Source organism: Abramis brama (assembly GCF_963993115.1).
Source record: "Abramis brama genome assembly, chromosome: 3".
Classification (NCBI taxonomy): Eukaryota; Metazoa; Chordata; class Actinopteri; order Cypriniformes; family Leuciscidae; genus Abramis; species Abramis brama.
Genome location: NC_139965.1, coordinates 61,543,084 through 61,565,977, shown reverse-complemented (window position 1 = coordinate 61,565,977; position 22,894 = coordinate 61,543,084). Strand labels below are relative to the sequence as shown.

The window sequence follows — 22,894 nt, the reverse complement described above, 5'->3', positions numbered from 1 at the left end:
GAGTAGAACTGGAGAGGTTACAGTAACACGAGTGACATGAGTATTCTGCCCCCAATTAAAAGCTAAGTTGTTTCCTTACAAAGTCAGTTTTTTACAGCATACTGAAGCCCCTCCTCTAGTGACATCTATTTAAAACTGTATTGCACTGTATTGGGCAGGAGAATGAAATAATTGACAAGGACAAGTGAACATGAACTTTCAAAATAAAAGACATTTGCTGTAGTCAACAACATTTTTGTATTTTGTAACCAAAACCGTTTCTTCCGTGTATAGGTGGGACCACTCCTGCTCAATGGGAGGATATCACTGGGACTACACCATTAACATTCACCAATGACTCTGTGTCTTTTACCACAAATGTGTCTGCCAGGTATATTCTCTAGAAGCAACAGGAGAGTATATGTTTTGAATGATGAATTTTCCCTTTGTAAAGCCCAAATATACTTCAGTGTTTACGCGTACGCTTGGGTGCGCTACCGTACATGTGACGCAAATTTAGTCTTCGCCAAATTTAGTTTACATAGTCTTGTTTAGTTTACATGCCCCTTGAACTTTTTTTTGCACTAAATTGTTTTGTCCACAAGGGGGCAACACTGGCCCCGGACCGTTGATTTACACTCGAAAAAGAGGCCCAACAACAACAGACGCCTGATTTGATGAATGCTTGTGCGAGGGGTTAAGAAATACCTACAACTCTAGTTTAAAAAAGTACAAAGACATTTTTATCAGTCATAACTTATGAAGAGAAATAATGCAGAGACTGGATGAGGAGGAAACTATGCGTTTGACTGTGAGGATACGCTAGAGTTCGTGTCGAAACTGAAGTATACTTTGGGTAAATGGGCCAATCCTGGTTGAAGCTCACACATAAGATAAGCACCAATATCTCCCATATTTTCCTCATCAGATTTTGGCTGATAGACTGCAGGCAAGTACAGGAGTCGGTGAACTTCGCCACTCAGGTGTATCGTGAGATCATCTGTGTACCTTACATGGCCAAATTCGTCATCTTTGCCAAAACGCATGACCCTATTGAGGCTCGATTGCGCTGTTTCTGTATGACTGATGATAAAATGGATAAAACTTTGGAGCAGCAAGAGAACTTCACAGAAGTGGCACGTAGCCGAGATGTGGAGGTGAGTAATGGACAGGCCTTGCTCATCCAAATATCCGCTGTGGAACTGACATAATTGAATGGGTTGCATTCTAGGTATTAGAAGGAAAACCAATATATGCAGACTGCTTTGGAAACCTGGTTCCCCTAACAAAAAGTGGCCAGCATCATGTCTTCAGCTTCTATGCCTTTAAAGAGAACCGACTGGCTCTTTTCATCAAAGTAAGTCAACTATGCATTCATATATCTGAAGAATTATAAGAGGATCCATATACAGCCATATAACTGCACACTTGGCAAATCACTTGTAGATTCGAGACAACGCTCAAGAGCCTTGTGGGCGCTTGTCCTTCACAAAAGAGCCCAGATCTTATAGGACTTTGACCCATGGTGCAATATGCAATCTAAACATCAGCCTGCCAGCTTACTCAAAGGTAAGTTCATGCAATATGCTACAAAATGCATTGTCCAACAAAATTTCATTTTTATGTTGTCCGCTTTTATGGCAGGTTTGCATGCATTCTTACATTCATTTTGTTGCCATGAAATGATTGCTTTATACCACAATATCTGCATAGGTTTACAGTTGAAGAAACACTCAATTTAATGAGTCAATTACACAACTTATTGCTGTGGATATTTGGAAGGCCTCATTTTACAGCCATCTTTTCCTTCCATTTGTTTCCCTTTTTAAAAACATTTTTGAATCAACAGCTGATAAATGCTTTTATGCATTTCTGTTGCACCTAACCCGTCACACCACGCCTCGCTGGCTGGCCTCAGACATGTTGTGTTGCTCTGAAAACTGCTTAGCCTGCTCTTTCTGTCCCCTTCTGTCTTTCTACTACCTCTGTCCATCTCTCTATCATCTGGTGCTCTCGTCCTCTTTTGCTGCTTCTTGCTCCTCAAAGGAATCAGATTCAGAACAAGATCCTGATGAGGAGGTAACTGCGATTTTGCACTTTAATTAACAAAATATCCTTTGCTTTCCTCCATTATCTCAGTTCAAAACTCTGTCCAGTCCCACTTGGTTTAATTATTATTATTATTATTATTACAGAGATAAGTTGTTGTGTGAACAGTAATAATGAGAAAATGTGTTTCAAAACCCTTAGAATTTCATGAATGGCTCCATAGATGTATTGTTTTGTTTATTTGATTGTTTGTTTGTTTTAGAAGCCACTCATGCAGGAAATACAGATAATTCCAAATGGTTTACACATATTTTCTCATAACTGTATTGTTTGGTGTACCAGCTGTGATAGCTGTATCAAATGATGTGGGGTCAAATAGCTTGAAGAAAGAAAGTAAATTGGCAATGTTAGGCTAAAAATGTCTGTTCATTCAGTGCATGTATACAATTGAATTTTCTTCACCTTTTTTTCTTTACAGACGAGCCGAACACTTGAGAAATGTAAGATATGGAGTTAAATTAATTAAAATATGTTGTGTTATACCAGACACTTTTCCATTGAACTTACTAACTGAGAATGTCACCACTGTAAAATAACTTACAAAGCATGATTTTAACATTCTATAAAATAATCTTGTGTCTGAGTGAGTTAACTATTGATATATTAGGGATGTAACGGTACACAAAAATGACGGTCCCATTTATTGCGGTCCCATTCCAATCCATTCTGTCCATTTGACTCGTTCATTGAAGTCTGGTAAACATAGACTTGCTTGCTGTCAGGACAGTACTTTATGTGAAATGGAAATATTTGCGTGAATCTGTAACATTTACAGGTAAGTATACAATTGTAAGATGTAAAACAACAAGCCATGTTGGTTTATGATTTAGTTTGAAGCGCAAAACAGAGTTTGAAATTACGTTTCGTAGAAAAAGAAGTTCTGCACGTGCAGCGATTAAAACACCAATTTCGAACCGAAAGAACTTTTTTTGTACCGTTACACCCCTAATATAAATATATTAATGTTTTATTCTGATCAGTTTATGAATCTTGATAGAAAAAAAGTTTTTGAATGTCTCTTTTACTCTTTGCACATAATGTGAATTTCATTCATACTGTGGTGATGTTTGTTTTCAACTGTTTTTAGATCCCTACTCCCTTCATTAAACACAATAACAATCTGCAAAGCAAATTATGATTCCCATCCACATCTGTAGTAATCACTCTCCTTAGTACCTATTTTTGGTGCCCCTGCATTTTTACACATAAACAAAGTGTACTTGTCCGCCAGCCCAGTAAGAGGATTCCCTCTCTTTATCTGTGAATGTACAAAACATTAATAATATAAACCTGTGTTTAAACTAGTCATTGCCCTTTTTTGTAGATATGTGGCTTCATCAGTTGGATATTAACATTGCATAGTTTGCTTACTATTGCTTTAGAGAAGATTTCAATCACCACACTATGTAATGTAACCTTTAAGTATAGTTCTTACATTAAGCTAATATTCAGGTATAAGTATGAATTATAATCCAAATCTATTACTACATCAAACTTACTACACACTAACAAGTTTACCAAATTTACTAAGGAATTAACATTTGAATGCTGTCTTGTGTGTATGATTTTTTTCAGTACTGATCTTTGTTTAACATTGTTTACATTGCCACTATTAATAGTAAAAATAATTATTTCAATATTTTACATTCAGTTCACTGTCTGAAATCGTGTGCAAAAACCAAGCAGCTTGTCACTGGGGCAGTACCCTTAAAAGGACAACTTTATACCTAATCTACGCATTAAAGGTGCTTTTTAGTACCTTAGAGTAGTAATATGTACCCTTTACTATATGAACTTTTATGGGCAAATAAGGTACAAAGATGTCCCTTTAAGGGAACTGCCCCCATGACATGCTGTTAAAAATGTTTGCACATTTTTTTCAGAGAGTGTATGTTGTTTTTTCAAATGCCTTTATTTTCACACTCGTTCAGTTTTAGTTGCATATCACTGGCTTTCTTTAAAAAAACATTAAAGACTTGTTTTTGATGAGTTCATTTTTATTGAGTTCTCTCCTGAATTCTCTCTTTCTCTCTTTTGTCTTCTTCTTCTGTAGACATGAGTTATAAATATTGAGCAATGTCTACTTTGTGTTACTGTTTTTCACTATATGTCCCAGTGTTTGGGTTGGCTTATTTTTGTCTCCCTTTTAAGTATCACTTTAGTTTGTCTTTTTGTTTGTGTGAGTGCGCTGTTGAACCAAATGTGGATAAACAAGTTTCCTGCTTATTCTTCCATTGTCTTTAAGATTTGGTTAGTATTTGCTTTGCAGTTGTTATTCCCCCATAAGTCCAGTAGACTCTCCACTCATCCTCCCATACTCCACTTACCTTTTTTGTCATCTTGATGCCTTCTGGTCCTTGAAGCTCTGAATTGATCCCTTATGTCCTTTTCCAATCTCTGTCCCTTTAATTTAAATTTTGGTTAATTTGCTCCTTAAATGTCATCCAAATGGAAGATGATGAAGACACTGAAACGTCATTCCGGAAAACACACTTGATCCGAGACTCCCCTGCGCTTGCAAGTCCAGATTTACTCTCTGAAGTGTCAGAGATGAAACAAGACCTTATCAAAATGACTGCTATTCTGACCACTGATTCCTCAGAGAAAGCGGGTCCTATGCAAGGGGATTATTTAGATAAGGGGGTGGAGGAGGTGTCAGCAGAGCCTTTTGAGATAATGGAAAAAGTCAAAGAGGATTTGGAGAAAGTTAGTGAAATTCTGAGAAGTGGAACATTTGACAAGGAAGAGTCTGCAAAAACAGAGAGTCGTCCATATAGGAAGGATGAGGGGTGGGTTCTCCTGACAGAAAGTGAAATTGAAGAGGCCAAAATGATGGCTGCCTTTGAATCTCAAGAATCACTTCTAAAGGAAGTTAGAGTCAACAGAGGATCACAGAGACCAAAGGGTGCGCGGGACTGGTCTGGCATGGACACTGTTTCCACTGGTGAAGTTAAGGAATACTTATTGGATGTGCCTGAAACATCTATGCCTGCATCCCATGAGACTCCATCACAGCAACGGTTCACTGAGGTTGTTCTGCGCAGAGGTGGTCGAAAAATAGTCCCTACAGTGGCAAAAGACACTAAAGCCCATACAACAGAAGTAAAAAAGCCAGTAAGGAGGAAAGGGCCTCAAGGACACACAGAAGAAACCCAATCAATGAGCACAAAAGAAAGTAACAAAGGGGATGCCTTACTACCTGTACCTGGAGACCAAAAAAAGTCTCCTGTATCACCAGTGGTTGAGGAGACACCAATTGGTTCCATTAAAGAGAAAGTTAAGGCTCTTCAAAAGAAAGTAGAGGAAGAACAAAAAGGTCATAAAAAACAGACAGGCCAAAAACCTCCATATAAAGCAACAGAAGGCAAAGCATCTTCTGTTGTCAAAGACCAGAAAACATCAACCCTGAAAAAACAAACTTCTTCACCCCAAAAACAGTCTCCTTCTAGGTCACCAAAGCCTGAGCCTGGAAGTCTAGAAGAAACCATGTCTGTAAGAGAACTAATGAGAGCATTTCAAACTGGCCAAGACCCCTCAAAAAGAAAGTCTGGCCTCTTTGAGCACAAAGGATCTTCCAAAGCAGAACACACAACAGCGAGTAAACCCGAGGCTATACTCACAAAGTCACAATGTCTTCCCCGAGCACCCTCACAAGAAGAAGGGTCTCCTGATGTTTTAAAGCCTGAAGATCATCACGAAGAAAAAGAAGTCTCAATTAGTCCACACATAAAACACTCTAAAGACTTTGAAGAAGATACAAAAGCAAGGCAGAAGAGTGGCGAGGTTGTGATTTCTGGAAAAGAGTCAGCAGTTCCCTCCACTCACTCAAGCATGACAACAACTATTCCTCAAAATATGTCAAAGCATGGCAGAGATCTTTTGCCTGATAATGGTACAGAGAACAGTGCATTTGATGACAGCTCTGACAGTGTTAAACATGAAGCATTGGTCGACTCACCCAGTGCTAGTCTTGCTGAAGTGGAAGCCCCATTGAGTTCTGAGGAAAGTTACAAACATGAGGGCATGGCTGAGACTCCAGAAACAAGCCCCGAGGGCCTCCCATTATCACCAAAAAAACCAACTCAGTCTATACTTGCAAAGTCCTCAAAATCAGTAGCAGTCACCCCTAAGGTCAAGACAAGTAAAATATCTGTTTCCTTTTCTACTGAGATGAAGGCAACTAATGAACAGGCATCTGAGGCTACAATTCATCATCCAGCACTGAGCAAAGCAGTGGATGAGCCAACAAAAAGTGAGTCCGTGTCTATTCCTAATAGGAATAGGGGGGTGAACTTTGGGGATGAAAAAACTTCTGTTGATAAGGACATTGTTTCTGTGTCATCCAAGCCACCTAAATCTCGGAAACTGACTAAAAGAGCATCTGAAACACTAGAGAGTTTTTTGAGCGATGAGGAATCCTTTGATGATCAACCAACCTCCTCTGACTTTCTGGCCTCAAGGGCAGCTACACAGGATCATGGTGGTTTAGTGCTGCCTCTTAGACACCAAGATTCAGAGACCCTTAGTCCAGTAGCTGATGACTCTTTTACCATTAGCCACAAAGACTCTTTAGAAGGTAGTCCCGTGATGGAAGACAACTCTTCCCATAGAACCCCAGACTCTATTGAGCCTAGTCCAACAAATGAATCCCCATGCTGTGACTCTTTAGAAAACAGCCCCGTAGAGATGAAAACCAACCTGACTTTTCCACCTACAGTAGAACAACCCAGTGTGACCACAGGCCCCCTGACATCCTCCAAAGCCCCTGAAATCCCCCCAGAGAGTTTGCGTAGTAGATTGCTCAAAGAACAGGAGGGTAATGCAGACGATGACAGTTGCGAGCAGACGTCCCTGATGACAAGTTCGGGTAAGAGTCCTCTCTCCCCTGACACACCAAGTTCTGAAGAGGTAAGTTATGAGGTCAATCCCAAAACCCCAGACCCCATGGTCCTGATTGTTCCCTTTAAGCCATCAGTAATCCCAGAGGAGACAGTAGAAGATGATGAGTTGAAGTGTGGCCTGACACAGAGGACAATTACTCCAGAGGAAGAGATGTTTAAAATGGCTGCCAAAATAAAAACATTTGATGAAATGGAACAAGATGAAAAAGACAAAAAGGACAATAGAAAAGATAGTGAATCTTCTCAGACATTGGTATCGTCTGATGCAGGAGATGAGAGCATCAAACTGTTTGCGCTTACATCCAAATATGAAACATCCTCTGTGGATGATGTTGGGTTTACTGAACTCAACCAAGCATCAGAGATAGCACGGTCTGTTGAACCGATCATTAAAGTACAACCTCCCTCTCCTTTTCCAGCAGGTATACGTAAGAGCCCCCAAACATCTGAGGACATTCAACATACCATGGCCCACAGTGCAGCATCTTCAGCTGAATCAGCAATGAGGAGACCTCAGTCTGTCTCAGAAAAGCATAACATAAAACCACTCCTTCAAGAATCTCCTAGTGAGAAATCTGAGGACAAAGAATATGTTGATTCAGAATTAGTACAGTTGAATAAAACTGCCTCTAACAGCAACAATCTGGCTGAAAATATAACTGATGAACAAAAAGAGCAAAGCTTAAAAAGATCTAAAGTAAATCAAGAAACTTACAGTGATGAAATGCAGAACGAGTCAGCCAGTTACCAAAATGTTGATTACATATTGCCTAGTCAGGAAGAGTCTAATGTAACAGATGAGATTAAAGGTGATTACATGAGGCATACAGGGACATCTTATGTTGATATTTGTAGTGGCAGCCTAGATATTGATTCTATTCCAATTATTATTGGACAAACAAGAGAAACATTTAAACCAGAAATATGTATTTATGATGACACAGAGGAAGATGATGCTGAGGAGGAACCTCCTAAGACTGAATCTAGAGGAGTTACAGCAAAAGCAGAGACAGACGCCTGGAATTCAGTGCGAGAAGATGATGATGCATTTGCAGCAAGAGTCAAAGAGGAAGAGCAAAAGGTCTTGGGTCTGGCTGTAGATCGGCCTTCCCAAGGAGCGACTCCAGACACAACACCAGCAAGGACACCAACTGAGGAGGGTACACCAACAAGTGAACAGAATCCTTTCCTCTTCCAAGAGGGAAAACTTTTTGAGATGACAAGAAGTGGTGCGATAGACATGACAAAAAGGAGTTACGAGGAGGAAGGCTTTGCATTTTACCAAATAGAGCAACCCATTGAAGAAGGCATAGCTGAAGAAGGAGTGAATGGGCCTGGTAGAGCATCCAGTGATGCTGAGAATGAGGTTGGTTGTAACCTCTCTTTGCAGATAAAACAAGAGGAGAATAATGACCTTTCTAATGAGCCTGCAGATTTATCTGTACATTCTCCTACTGAGGTTAATCTGGCTGCAGCTACAAAGTCAGATGTTATAAAGTCTAAAACCTCAACCAAAACCTCAGAGAAGGACCAAACAATACCAGAAACAGCAGAGATTAAATCAGACAAAGTAAAAAGTGAGGGACATTTAACATCTGATCCTGCTTACTCTGATATGGTCATAGTCAATGTTCAGACAGCAGTGTCAACTATTACTAGATCAGTTCATTCCCAACAAGACCAAGAGTTCTCAGATTTCCCCCCGGATGATCAGCACTCAGTTATAGAACAAACCAAAATCCCAGAAAAGACAGAATCTAAAAGTAAACTTGTCTCTAAAAGTGCAGCCTCTCTATCATCTAAGACTAGAAAAGATATGCCAACCTCCAAAGAGGAGGAGAAACCAAAATCCCGAATCCCTGTTAAGGCCAGCTCCCTCAGGTCTGAATGTGTAGAACTTCCCAAGGATAAGAAGTCGAAGTTGCCCGTAAAACCTCAAACAAGGAGAAAATCTGACACAGAGACAGGCCCATCCATAACCTCCAGTTTAACAAAGTCTTCCAAAGCCAAGAGCTTCTGTGAAAGCGATTCCACCAAGAAACCAACCAAAAAGGACCAGAGGCGTTCAACAAGCACTGACCTATCCAGCACAACTAAGACACTTCCTTCAAGACTACCAGTCAGGGGAAAGCCTGGTCAGCCAATTCAATCTTCCACACCAGCAAAACAAAAAAAGGCCCTGCCCACTGACACAAGCAAACAGTCTATTGCATTTTTCGAGGAGATTAGACATGAGGCAGCTAAGGTAGTGGAGAGTTTGGCTCAGGCAGAGAAAGACAAACAGGAGGCTGCTGCCTTATCTAATGATGAAAGAAGCACCATCAATGCCTCAGTAATAGAAAGTGAACCTTTGCTTGACATGCAAATGCCTTTCCCTGAGGATTCCTTGGTCATTAGGCCCAGATGGGACAACCCTGTTGAGACGCAGATGGAACGAATCCCTGCTGATAAAGTCCGAAGTCAAGGTATCCCCCATCTCTTGGGGCACATTATCTCTTTCTCATCTGCCTCAGCACCTCAGTGATGAAAGTGCTGCTTCTCTGTCTTGTAACTAATGCTTCTCTTTGTGGTGCTTCTTTGATGTTTGGGCTATGTTTGTGACTGTCTCTTTTCCTTTTATCTGACATAAGTCTCAAGATTTACATAAAACCCGATGCAGTGTTGAGTAATTATGTAATGTTTTTTGCCAGTATATTCACTGACTGCATATAGGTCTATGACAAAATTAATTCAACTTAAAACATCAGTTGTGAGGTGCAGTTGATATTACAATTTTTATAATGTTCACAAATTCTGGGACAGTTATTCATAGTATTCATTCATGATTGATATTTTACCTTGTCTTTGCTCATAGGTTGAAACTAATCTGATAATGGTTTCTGTAGCATATTTGCTTAGAAATGTTGATTTAATAATAGATAATTAAATATATAAGTATAATTTAAAAAAGTATATATTTTTTACATGAGAAAGCCAGTGACCTTATTTAACTTAGTGTCGTAAACAATTTTTTGTAATGACTTCTAGTATTAGATTTGTGTGCTTATATGTCTTTTGCTGCTTTGCTGGAATTTGCAGTAGATCCACAGGATGAGGCTGACAGGAAAGAAGGGCGTCTGGCTGTAATAGCAGACCACCTTGGTTTCAGCTGGTCAGGTAAGCTGCTAACCTCTATACCAATGGTTCCCTAACTGGCTGCCGCAGAGCACTTGTTGCTGCGATGACTCGTACCCCTTTTCCACCAAGGCAGTGCTGGTGCCGGTTCGGAGCTGGTGCCTACTCGCGAACCAGTTCTTTGTGTTTCGACTGCCAAAGAACCGGTTCTCGGCCAGGAAAATTGGTTCCAAAGCGGCAGCAACTCTTTGCTGGACTAGAACCGTTCTTTTATCACGTCATGCTTACGTCAGGGGCTGGGGGCGGGGTTATTGTCGAACTTCTTCTCGAACGTAACCTCCGTCTATAGTAATCCAGACGAGCAGCACAAATGTGTTTTAAACGTCTTCTTCTGACCCCGATATAGGATCGCAAAGCCAGGAGAAACATTTGCAGAAAGACGATGTAGTCCACCATTGTAATTGTTATGCTTGAAGTTGGCGCAAGCGTTTCTGGGAAAGCTAAGACGTATGGCAACGTACACAGTGACGTAACAACGTCGTTCGCTGGGCTCTCTAGTCAGTGGAATAACAAACAGGTTCTGAGAAGGTTCGAAAGTTGAACCAACTTTGAACCAGCACCAGTTCCGAACCAGTTCTTTTTTTGGTGGAAAAGGGGTATATGAGTGCTACTTACAGAACCTTTGTCATTACATTAATTCAGTTAATTGTGACTGTGAGCAGAGAGCTTAGATATTCACAGAGCTAGACAGAAAGTGTACATATAAACTACAAAGAGGCTCCTTGGTTTTTTTCCTTTTTAATTTGGGAACCTCTGCTCTTATAAGGTACAGTACTTTGTTAAAATGGTAGAATTATTTATGGAGTTGGGATACATTCATGTAATGATTGCATTTATTTGCAATAGTTGTCATGCCTACTTTTTTATAATTGTAAATCTTATCTTATTTCAACACATATTGCACTGCAGTCATAAGGGCACTTTTGTTTCATACGGATACTTTGTTGTCCTGAATTAAATGTATGACTCATTACCGATGTGATTTTATTCAAACAGAATTGGCTCAAGAGCTTGAATTCAGTGAGAAACAGATCAATCAAATAAGAAACGAGAATCCAAATTCACTACAAGATCAAAGCCATGCACTCATAAGGCTATGGAAAGAAAGAGAGGGCAAAAATTCTACAGGTAAGATCTGCTGATCATGTGTTTTCCTTTAGTTTGAACAATTTTGCATTGGTCGATTCACCGGATATACTGAACACTATTAAATCAAAGATCAGTACACTTTAAATAATTATTTCAGCATTACCCCTCAGCCACCACCAATGTCCCTGCTGACAAATCCAGCATTGTTGGTCACCAGCATAAGGTGTTTTGAATGCTGAAATTCATGCTGGTTTATGCTGGATTATTCAGCAGGGGTGCAGCATCCTTTGGAATCACTTTTTTCAGTATTTTTTTTTTAACACCATTTGCTTAAAGGCAGAAATTCATCTAAACTAAATAAATTTACTTTAATTACATTTAAAAACCTGGCATCATGGAACACTTTTTTGGGTAAAAACAAATTCCACAATTGAGCAAGTACATTAGAAAAAACAGTGTCCAAAAAAGAGTTGTTGCCTAGAATTTGAAATAATCATCTAGTTTGTGATGAACATGGACAATTCTAAACTGCAATCCTTATTGACCTCTGTGGAATCATCAAAACCTTGAACTACAGAGAGTCTGCAATTAAAAAGTATAAGCAACATACAGTAGCCAGTGTAAAACAAGATCCAAACCACAGCGGCAGAAATGATACTTACAGAACTAGTTCAGAAGACATGTTTCCCCTTTTTTTGGAAGCATGCATGCATGACAAATCTGCTCTGAAATGATCACCAGTAACCACTGGATAACCATTATATTCATCCACGCTGAAGAGTAGTGCCAAAACACAACTGATGTAAAATAAATACTATTTATATAAAAATATATTAAATGAGGAAATGCGTGCTATGATATTTTAGTGATCAGACCTCGATAAACAAATCTGGGTGTAGTGTGCTGTAGTGATGCTCGCTACATGCACCGTACAAATTATGATATTATGACATCACTCACTCAGAAGGGGATCCCTTCACATTGTACATATCTAGTTGTGTGTTGCATTTGACAAAAGTATATATAACACCTCTCCACTTAACAGCAGAGAACACTTTGATGAAGACACTTACAAAAATAAATCGAATGGACATTGTGCATCTCATTGAAACAAAAATCATCCAGTCCAGTCAAGACAAGTCATCACACACCTATGCAGAAATTGAGCAAACCATATCATTGGATCATAGTGAAGGTATGTATGGTGACAATATCTTGAAGCATATTAGGTTGGTGTTTATTTGATTATAAAATATTATTATTCCTCACTTTACAGAAGATTATGATTCACTGCATTACTTTTACAATGGTTTTACAATTGTACAACCGAATCTATATTGGCCTTTGCAGGTTTTTCAGCGCTACAGGAGGACATGGACAGCCCCAGGCCGGGCCGGCGAACCGAGGTCACTCAAAGAATATCAGAACTTGGGCCTCTGGTGGCATCTGTTGAGGATCTCTCCTGCAATCTGTCTTCCCTCAATGATTCACAGAAAGAGAGGTTGTTGATAGACAAGGAAATGGGTTCAGAGTAAGTTCATTCTCTTCCTGTCCTATACAATTGAAAATGTATTAAAAGTATATTAAGTAATTTAAATTTGATTCTGTATTTGTCAGGGTGGTCGGAGCCTCAACACATAGTTTTTTTGATATGGCTGGACTGCGGCAACAATTCCCAGGCACTATCAAACAAGTAAGTCCTCTCTTTACCCTGTACAAAACTGTTCCCTGGAGACTACAGTCTCAAGTTTATGACACAGTTTACAAAGGTGGTACTATTCCCAACGAACCATCAAGCAATATACATGAAACTGTGGATGATCCTCTCCAAGAGTTAGGAGCTACTGGGGGTCAGTTTATCCCAGTCTCCGCCCAACAGGATGATGAACAGAATGTTCCACCCATAAATTCAATGGAAAGGTACAAACTGAGTCAGAGACAATCAACCCTGTCAGATTTTGGACACACACTCTTGGAATCAGAGAATGTCGAACCAGATTTCAGTGAGTTGAATGTGGAACTCAAGCAAGATTCTGAAGATTATATTACCTCACATGTCTCCAGTACAATTAATTCCTTTACATCTCCATCAAGTGAAAAGTCGGAAACTGTATCTACATCACCAATTAAATATGAGGCTGCACTTTCAAAGAAACCAAGTCAAAGTGAGGAGTATATAAAGCGCCACGTTGAGGAAGTTTCTGACAGATTCTATAGAACACTTTTCGGTGAAAGTTATGTTTCACTCCAAAAGAGTGCAACTGCAGAGACATATAAGTCCCCTGAAAACGAGATTTCTTTTGTGGAAGAAGTGAATTGTAGAGAGTCTGAAGAGTCTTCAGATGTTTCCAAAAATATTGATGTCAGCCAATCAATCAGCTTCACAGAATTGTCTACTGAAGGAGTACAAGGCTTAGCTCAAGCAATTTCCAGTCCTCCTCAACAACTTAGCATGTCTGCTGCACTTGAAAGTGGCATTACAGAGAGGATTACCACCCCTACACCTAACCAAATGTCACTTGATTCAGTAACTGAGCAGCCACAAATATTATCACTTCCAATAACTGATTCTGGTTCTTCAGAAGCAAGAGTTGGAATAACCATACCAAATACTCTAACCAAACAAACCGATGCTAAATTCACAAACACTAAATATACCATCTCTAGCTCAGTAGAAGTTGTGACGTATAGACCTCTTACACCGGTATCTTTAACATCCCAAGTTGAGCTAAGATCACCAGAGTTTGAGTATGTTGACAACTTTGGAATGACTTCATCTGAAAATAGATCATCATCACCAGAATCAGTGGTCTCCTTGCCTTTAGACTCACCAATACCATTTGATTATAGACCATCTTCACCAGACTCCTGCATATTAATGGCGGAATTAAGAGTTTCTTCACCTGAATCTGTAACTTCACTGAATGACTGCACTCTTCTCTCTGTTGACTCTCCATTGCCTGATTTTAGGCCAGCTACACCTTTGCCAACTGCTTTTGAAAATGACACTCCTGAATTTACAATACATGTTGAAGAATACAAAACATCCCCTGCACCTGGTGAAAAAATGGTCCCTCTTGCAGGATTTACAGAAGATACACCAGGAGCATCTTATTTGCTGGTGACTGATGACACAGAAAGACCAATTTCACCTGGTTCTGCAATTTTCTACCGATCATTATCGCCTGAATCAAATAGATCTTGGTCTCCTATGTCCATCAGTTCTGACATTTCAGATAGGGAACTATCCACAGAGATGCGTTTTGAAAGCCATACTCCATCTCCTTATTTATTCTTGACTGAAATAAGACCATCATCTCCAGAATCAACAGCATCTGTAAATGAATATAGAGTACTTTCCCCTGATTCCCCAATACCATGTTTTGCAACAGACGTGCAAAATGACTCTTCAGCACTCATGACAGGATATAGATCACCATCATTTCAGTCTGAAGTTTCAGACATAGACTGTGATCTGATATCTTTAGAGTGTCTAGTTGGAAGTCGACCATCATCCCCTGAATCAATTGTATCTTTTAATGAGCAGAGATGCCTCTCTCCTGATTCTCCTCTTCCCAGCTTTACTCAAACAGTGTTGGAATGTGTCATACCTGCTGAAGTGTATAGATCTGATTCAGATGAGTCAGGCCTCTCAGACAATGAAAACAAAACAGTATCAGAAGTACAACCTGAAACCCGACTATCATCTCCTGAATCATTTACATCGATAAATGAACACAGACCCCTTTCACCTGATTCACCTGTACCTGTATATAGAACCACATTGAACTTTAATTTCATCACATTTCAGAGCCTTAGAGACTCATCTCCTGAATTAGAAACATCTGATATTGAATATTCACAGTGTGAGCCCTTGCTTTGCGAACCAAGATCAGAATCCCCAGAATCTTTCATTTTAGAGCCTGAAGATGTTCCTTTGTCCAAGGTTATAGTAGAATGTGTTACTTTTGATGGTGAGCCAATACAGGAATCATACTCTCAAAAAAAATTAGCTATCAAGCCAACTGGATCACTATACAATGAGGAACAAAGTATGAGTGAATTGCCAAAACCACAGGATAGTGTTATGTCCAAAGCTATGTTTAGTAATCGTATTGCTAAGATACTTGATCCACACTACAAGGGCAAGACAGTCTGCTCCAAGTTTGTTTCAGGGGATATTTCAGAAAAGGCTAAGTCAATAACTTCGGCTGCTGGAAAAGCTAAAGTTTTACATGATCCACAAGAAATATACCCATCTGCTAAAGAATCCAAAATTCATGATTCTTTTAAGTGTACAGTGAATAATCAGGATTTACCTCAGATACAACTGAATTTTGGAAGTACAGCAATGTTCCAATGTGAAGGCAAACCACTTTCATCTGAGTCACATGATCAATTTAGACCCATATCTCCAGAATCTCTTGAGCTGGATGACACACCTGAAGCAACTGAGTGTAGACCATTGTCTCCTGAATCAATAGCATCAGTTAATGAGTTCAGACCACTATCTCCTGACTCACCTGTAACTGAATTCAGTGGATTTTTCTCTCAGAGTACTTTTCCAGTAACAGGTCGTAGATCATGTTCACCTCATTCTCTGTCCTCGGAGAATACAGAAAATGAACTGTACTTTGAAGACCTGTTCACTCTAGAAAATAGTTTCAGGGCATCCACACCAGCATCAGACGCCTCAATGAATGAGTTTAGATTGCTCTCACCAGACTCACCAGTGCCACAATATTTCACAGCAGCCTTCGAATCAATTGCTGTAAATGATTTTAGCTCCTTGTCCCCTGAATCTACAATGTCGGAGTATGAACATGAACTAGATCTTTTTACTCCAGTGGCTTCTCTAGAAGCAATTGATGAACACAGACCTATTTCCCCTGATTTTCCCATATTTGCACCAGATTCTCCAATACCTCAGTATTACACTTCTCACTTTGAACTTACAACAGTAACAATTTACAGGTCCTCATCCCCTGAATCAATGCAATCAGACACACATATAAATACCATTTTATTTGATGACATGATTGATCGTAGAACATCCTCTCTGGAGTCAATTATATCAGATAATGAAAACAGATCTCTGTCCCCTGATTCACCTATTCCTGATTTCACACCGGCCACACACACATGTATTATGGCATTTACAGGTTCCCGGCCAAATTCCCCAGAATTACTCAGTTTGGATGTTGAAAATTACTTGTGTCATTCTGACCTTAATCCAGAGCAAAGATCTGACTCTCCTCAGTCTATATTATCTGAAACTGAGATTAGACCCCTGTCCCCTGATTCACCTGTACCTCAATTCAGTTCATTATTCATTCAGAGTAATTTGCCAGCAACAGGATCTAGATCATGTTCACCTCAGTCTCTGTGCTCAGAGAATACAGAATATGAACTTTGCCTTGAAGAATGGCTAACTATAGATAATCGACCAGATTCCCCTGAATCAATTTTATCAGATACTGACAATAGACCACTTTCCCCAGACTCCTTGCCTGAATGGAGACCCATGTCACCTGAATCTGCCATGCTTCTGGAAGACATTAGAGGGTCTTCTCCACAGTCAAATGGGTCCATAAATGAATGTAGACCCCTATCTCCAGACTCACCTACACCACAGTATTTTCCAGTAGTATTTGAATCAATTTCTGTAACAGATTATAGGTCCTCATCCCCTGAATCTGCATTATCAGAGGAAGAATGGGAATTAAATGTTTTTACCCAAGATTCTTCTGCAGAATCAACAGAATCTATAAATGAAGAGAGATCCGACTCTAGATCTTTATCTCCTGATTCTCCAATATATCAATATTATACCAATCAGTTTGAACCAACAATAGTATCAGGTTACATATCACTATCGCCTGAATCAATACTATCAGAAATAGATATGCAGACAGATGTATTTGATGACTTTGTGATTGACCTTAGAAGGTACTCATCTGAGTCAATCACATCAATTAATGAAAACAGACCTCTGTCCCCTGATTCACCTATTCCTGATTTCACACCGGCCACGCACACATTTATCATGCCATTTAATGGCTCCCGACCAACCTCTCCAGAATCAGTCAGTTTGCATCTTGAAAATGACTTGTGTCATCCTGACCTTAATCTAGAGCAAAGATCTGACTCTCCTCAGTCTATATTATCAGAAACTGAGATTAGACCCCTGTCCCCTGATTCACCTGTACCTCAATTCAGTTCATTATTCATTCAGAGCACTTTGCCAGTAACAAGATCTAGATCATGTTCACCTCAGTCTCTGTGCTCAGAGAATACAGAATATGAACTTTGCCTTGAAGAATGGCTAACTATAGATAATCGACCAGATTCCCCTGAATCAATTTTATCAGATACTGACAATAGACCACTTTCCCCAGACTCCTTGCCTGAATGGAGACCCATGTCACCTGAATCTGCCATGCTTCTGGAAGACATTAGAGGGTCTTCTCCACAGTCAAATGGGTCCATAAATGAATGTAGACCCCTATCTCCAGACTCACCTACACCACAGTATTTTCCAGTAGTATTTGAATCAATTTCTGTAACAGATTATAGGTCCTCATCCCCTGAATCTGCATTATCAGAGGAAGAATGGGAATTAAATGTTTTTACCCAAGATTCTTCTGCAGAATCAACAGAATCTATAAATGAAGAGAGATCCGACTCTAGATCTTTATCTCCTGATTCTCCAATATATCAATATTATACCAATCAGTTTGAACCAACAATAGTATCAGGTTACATATCACTATCGCCTGAATCAATACTATCAGAAATAGATATGCAGACAGATGTATTTGATGACTTTGTGATTGACCTTAGAAGGTACTCATCTGAGTCAATCACATCAATTAATGAAAACAGACCTCTGTCCCCTGATTCACCTATTCCTGATTTCACACCGGCCACGCACACATTTATCATGCCATTTAATGGCTCCCGACCAACCTCTCCAGAATCAGTCAGTTTGCATCTTGAAAATGACTTGTGTCATCCTGACCTTAATCTAGAGCAAAGATCTGACTCTCCTCAGTCTATAATATCTGAAACTGAGATTAGACCCCTGTCCCCTGATTCACCTGTACCTCAATTCAGTTCATTATTCATTCAGAGCACTTTGCCAGTAACAAGATCTAGATCATGTTCACCTCAGTCTCTGTGCTCAGAGAATACAGAATATGAACTTTGCCTTGAAGAATGGCTAACTATAGATAATCGACCAGATTCCCCTGAATCAATTTTATCAGATACTGACAATAGACCACTTTCCCCAGACTCCTTGCCTGAATGGAGACCCATGTCACCTGAATCTGCCATGCTTCTGGAAGACATTAGAGGGTCTTCTCCACAGTCAAATGGGTCCATAAATGAATGTAGACCCCTATCTCCAGACTCACCTACACCACAGTATTTTCCAGTAGTATTTGAATCAATTTCTGTAACAGATTATAGGTCCTCATCCCCTGAATCTGCATTATCAGAGGAAGAATGGGAATTAAATGTTTTTACCCAAGATTCTTCTGCAGAATCAACAGAATCTATAAATGAAGAGAGATCCGACTCTAGATCTTTATCTCCTGATTCTCCAATATATCAATATTATACCAATCAGTTTGAACCAACAATAGTATCAGGTTACATATCACTATCGCCTGAATCAATACTATCAGAAATAGATATGCAGACAGATGTATTTGATGACTTTGTGATTGACCTTAGAAGGTACTCATCTGAGTCAATCACATCAATTAATGAAAACAGACCTCTGTCCCCTGATTCACCTATTCCTGATTTCACACCGGCCACACACACATGTATTATGGCATTTACAGGTTCCCGGCCAAATTCCCCAGAATTACTCAGTTTGGATGTTGAAAATTACTTGTGTCATTCTGACCTTAATCCAGAGCAAAGATCTGACTCTCCTCAGTCTATATTATCTGAAACTGAGATTAGACCCCTGTCCCCTGATTCACCTGTACCTCAATTCAGTTCATTATTCATTCAGAGTAATTTGCCAGCAACAGGATCTAGATCATGTTCACCTCAGTCTCTGTGCTCAGAGAATACAGAATATGAACTTTGCCTTGAAGAATGGCTAACTATAGATAATCGACCAGATTCCCCTGAATCAATTTTATCAGATACTGACAATAGACCACTTTCCCCAGACTCCTTGCCTGAATGGAGACCCATGTCACCTGAATCTGCCATGCTTCTGGAAGACATTAGAGGGTCTTCTCCACAGTCAAATGGGTCCATAAATGAATGTAGACCCCTATCTCCAGACTCACCTACACCACAGTATTTTCCAGTAGTGTTTGAATCAATTTCTGTAACAGATTATAGGTCCTCATCCCCTGAATCTGCATTATCAGAGGAAGAATGGGAATTAAATGTTTTTACCCAAGATTCTTCTGCAGAATCAACAGAATCTATAAATGAAGAGAGATCCGACTCTAGATCTTTATCTCCTGATTCTCCAATATATCAATATTATACCAATCAGTTTGAACCAACAATAGTATCAGGTTACATATCACTATCGCCTGAATCAATACTATCAGAAATAGATATGCAGACAGATGTATTTGATGACTTTGTGATTGACCTTAGAAGGTACTCATCTGAGTCAATCACATCAATTAATGAAAACAGACCTCTGTCCCCTGATTCACCTATTCCTGATTTCACACCGGCCACACACACATGTATTATGGCATTTACAGGTTCCCGGCCAAATTCCCCAGAATTACTCAGTTTGGATGTTGAAAATTACTTGTGTCATTCTGACCTTAATCCAGAGCAAAGATCTGACTCTCCTCAGTCTATATTATCTGAAACTGAGATTAGACCCCTGTCCCCTGATTCACCTGTACCTCAATTCAGTTCATTATTCATTCAGAGTAATTTGCCAGCAACAGGATCTAGATCATATTCACCTCAGTCTCTGTGCTCAGAGAATACAGAATATGAACTTTGCCTTGAAGAATGGCTAACTATAGATAATCGACCAGATTCCCCTGAATCAATTTTATCAGATACTGACAATAGACCACTTTCCCCAGACTCCTTGCCTGAATGGAGACCCATGTCACCTGAATCTGCCATGCTTCTGGAAGACATTAGAGGGTCTTCTCCACAGTCAAATGGGTCCATAAATGAATGTAGACCCCTATCTCCAGACTCACCTACACCACAGTATTTTCCAGTAGTGTTTGAATCAATTTCTGTAACAGATTATAGGTCCTCATCCCCTGAATCTGCATTATCAGAGGAAGAATGGGAATTAAATGTTTTTACCCAAGATTCTTCTGCAGAATCAACAGAATCTATAAATGAAGAGAGATCCGACTCTAGATCTTTATCTCCTGATTCTCCAATATATCAATATTATACCAATCAGTTTGAACCAACAATAGTATCAGGTTACATATCACTATCGCCTGAATCAATACTATCAGAAATAGATATGCAGACAGATGTATTTGATGACTTTGTGATTGACCTTAGAAGGTACTCATCTGAGTCAATCACATCAATTAATGAAAACAGACCTCTGTCCCCTGATTCACCTATTCCTGATTTCACACCGGCCACGCACACATGTATCATGACATTTAATGGCTCCCGACCAACCTCTCCAGAATCAGTCAGTTTGGATCTTGAAAATGAATTTTGTCCTTCTGATGTTAATCTAGAGCAAAGATCTGACTCTCCTCAGTCTATATTATCAGAAACTGAGATTAGACCCCTGTCCCCTGATTCACCTGTACCTCAATTCAGTTCATTATTCGCTCAGAGTAGTTTGCCAGTGACAGGATCTAGATCATGTTCACCTCAATCGCTGTGTTCAGAGACTACAGAATACAAAAGTTACTTTGAAGACCTGTTCACTACTGGATCAATATTATCAGAATTTGATAGAAGCACAGATGTATTTAATGATTCAATGATTGATCTTAGATTGTCTTCACCTGACTCACTGACATCGGTCAATGAAAGCAGACCACTGTCCCCTGATTCACCTGTTCCTGACTTCACGCCACTAACATTCACATTTATCATACCAGAATCAGATTCTCAGTCAACTTCTCCAGTCTCTTTGGATGTCGAAAATGAATTCTATCTGTCAGACCTCAGTATAGAGCAAAGACCTGACTCTCCTGAATCAGTAATATCAGAAATTGAGCATAGACCACTCTCCCCTGATTCAGTAAGTGATTACAGGCCAATGTCACCCATGTCAATGGTAGATCGAGCATCTCCAGAATCCTTTATATCATTGGAAGAGTGTAGACCATTATCACCAGACTCACCAATTCCACAGTTCTCTTGTATACATAAAATATCAGCAATGAATTTATACCGATCAGAGTCTTCTGAGTCACTATCATCAGACACAGACATTGAGCTTTGGGTTTTTGCACATCAAACTACTGAACAGAGAACATCCTCACCTGAATCAATCATGTCCTTGAATGAAAAAAGACCATTATCACCAGACTCACCTGTTTATGACTTCAAACCATCAGTGTATGTAAATGTCACCCAAAAAGCCACATACAGGTCATCCTCCCTAGAATCAATTGTGTCTGATGTAGAATTTGACACGGCAAGCTTTGCATCTGAGGGAAATACATGGACTGAATGTAGACCATTGTCTCCTGAGTCAGGTAAAATATCTCCCGTGGATCAGTGTCATTTAGAAATAGAATACAACCAAACTGTTGATCAAAGCCATCAATCACTTGGCCAAGAAGTATCCAATTCTATGACATATCTGTCATTACAGAACACTGTCAGAATGGAGCCTCAGCATAAACTTGTGTACAAAGCTGTACCCTTGTCATTAATCTCCCATTTGTATGATCCTCAATATAGAGGTGAAACGTTCTGTTCAAAACCAGGTGTGTTTGAGCATGCTGGATGTAAAAAGGAGATTTTTAAGACTTTTGAATGCAGTTCTGAAACACCTGTGCATGCAGAATCCTTTGATTTATTTGGAAAAAATCAAGCACTTTCCACAGATTATTTGTTTTACTGTACAAGTTTAAGTCCATTTCTAATGGACAATTCAGATAGGAGAGCATCCTCACCAGAATCATATACATCCATGAATGAGTACAGACCGCTTTCTCCTGATTCACCAGTTCCTGAGCACAGACTTTCATTGCCATCTGCAGAGTTTTTGGCCGAAAGTCGACCCTCATCTCCTGAGACGACATTCTCATTGAATGAATTTCGAAGTCTTTCACCTGATTCACCTATACCTGAATACTCAACATCATCACCAGTTCCAAATGAACAATCTAGTGTGGCACTCAAGCAGCACAAACCCATTTTTACTCCACTGTCCCCTTCACTGTGTAATGATCAGAGTTCTGATATGGACTCAGTGTTTCCGGAATCATTCTCATCATGGTATCCATTACCACAATGGATCATGTCTTTAAACAGACCTTTATCATCCATCTCTGATATTTCAGATACAGATTCTAGATCCTTATCACCTGAGATGTACTTTCATGAAACAGAATTGCGAAATCCGTCACCTGAAGCTGCAACATTAGAAACAGAACTAACTGAAATGGTTACTCCAGAACCTTTCATTTTTGAGG

At 39.6% G+C, this 22,894-nt stretch overlaps 1 protein-coding gene across 43 annotated transcripts in view; it reads left to right on the top strand.

Annotated features, from left to right (window-relative positions):
- Nucleotides 1–22,894, top strand: part of ank2b (ankyrin 2b, neuronal) — a 150,553-nt gene that overhangs the window by 118,588 nt on the left and 9,071 nt on the right. For 29 of the 43 annotated variants that reach the window (XM_084108689.1, XM_084108692.1, XM_084108702.1 and 26 more), the window contains 12 exons: nt 274–370; nt 908–1,136; nt 1,211–1,336; nt 1,426–1,548; nt 2,026–2,058; nt 2,507–2,528; nt 4,544–9,454; nt 10,068–10,145; nt 11,160–11,291; nt 12,298–12,447; nt 12,603–12,783; nt 12,870–12,945. In XM_084108689.1, coding sequence (XP_083964815.1) covers nt 274–370; nt 908–1,136; nt 1,211–1,336; nt 1,426–1,548; nt 2,026–2,058; nt 2,507–2,528; nt 4,544–9,454; nt 10,068–10,145; nt 11,160–11,291; nt 12,298–12,447; nt 12,603–12,783; nt 12,870–12,945 — 6,158 coding nt within the window. The remainder of the gene's footprint in view (nt 1–273; nt 371–907; nt 1,137–1,210; nt 1,337–1,425; nt 1,549–2,025; nt 2,059–2,506; nt 2,529–4,543; nt 9,455–10,067; nt 10,146–11,159; nt 11,292–12,297; nt 12,448–12,602; nt 12,784–12,869; nt 12,946–22,894) is intronic. The other 14 variants (XM_084108729.1, XM_084108710.1, XM_084108718.1 and 11 more) reach the window with 10 other exon arrangements.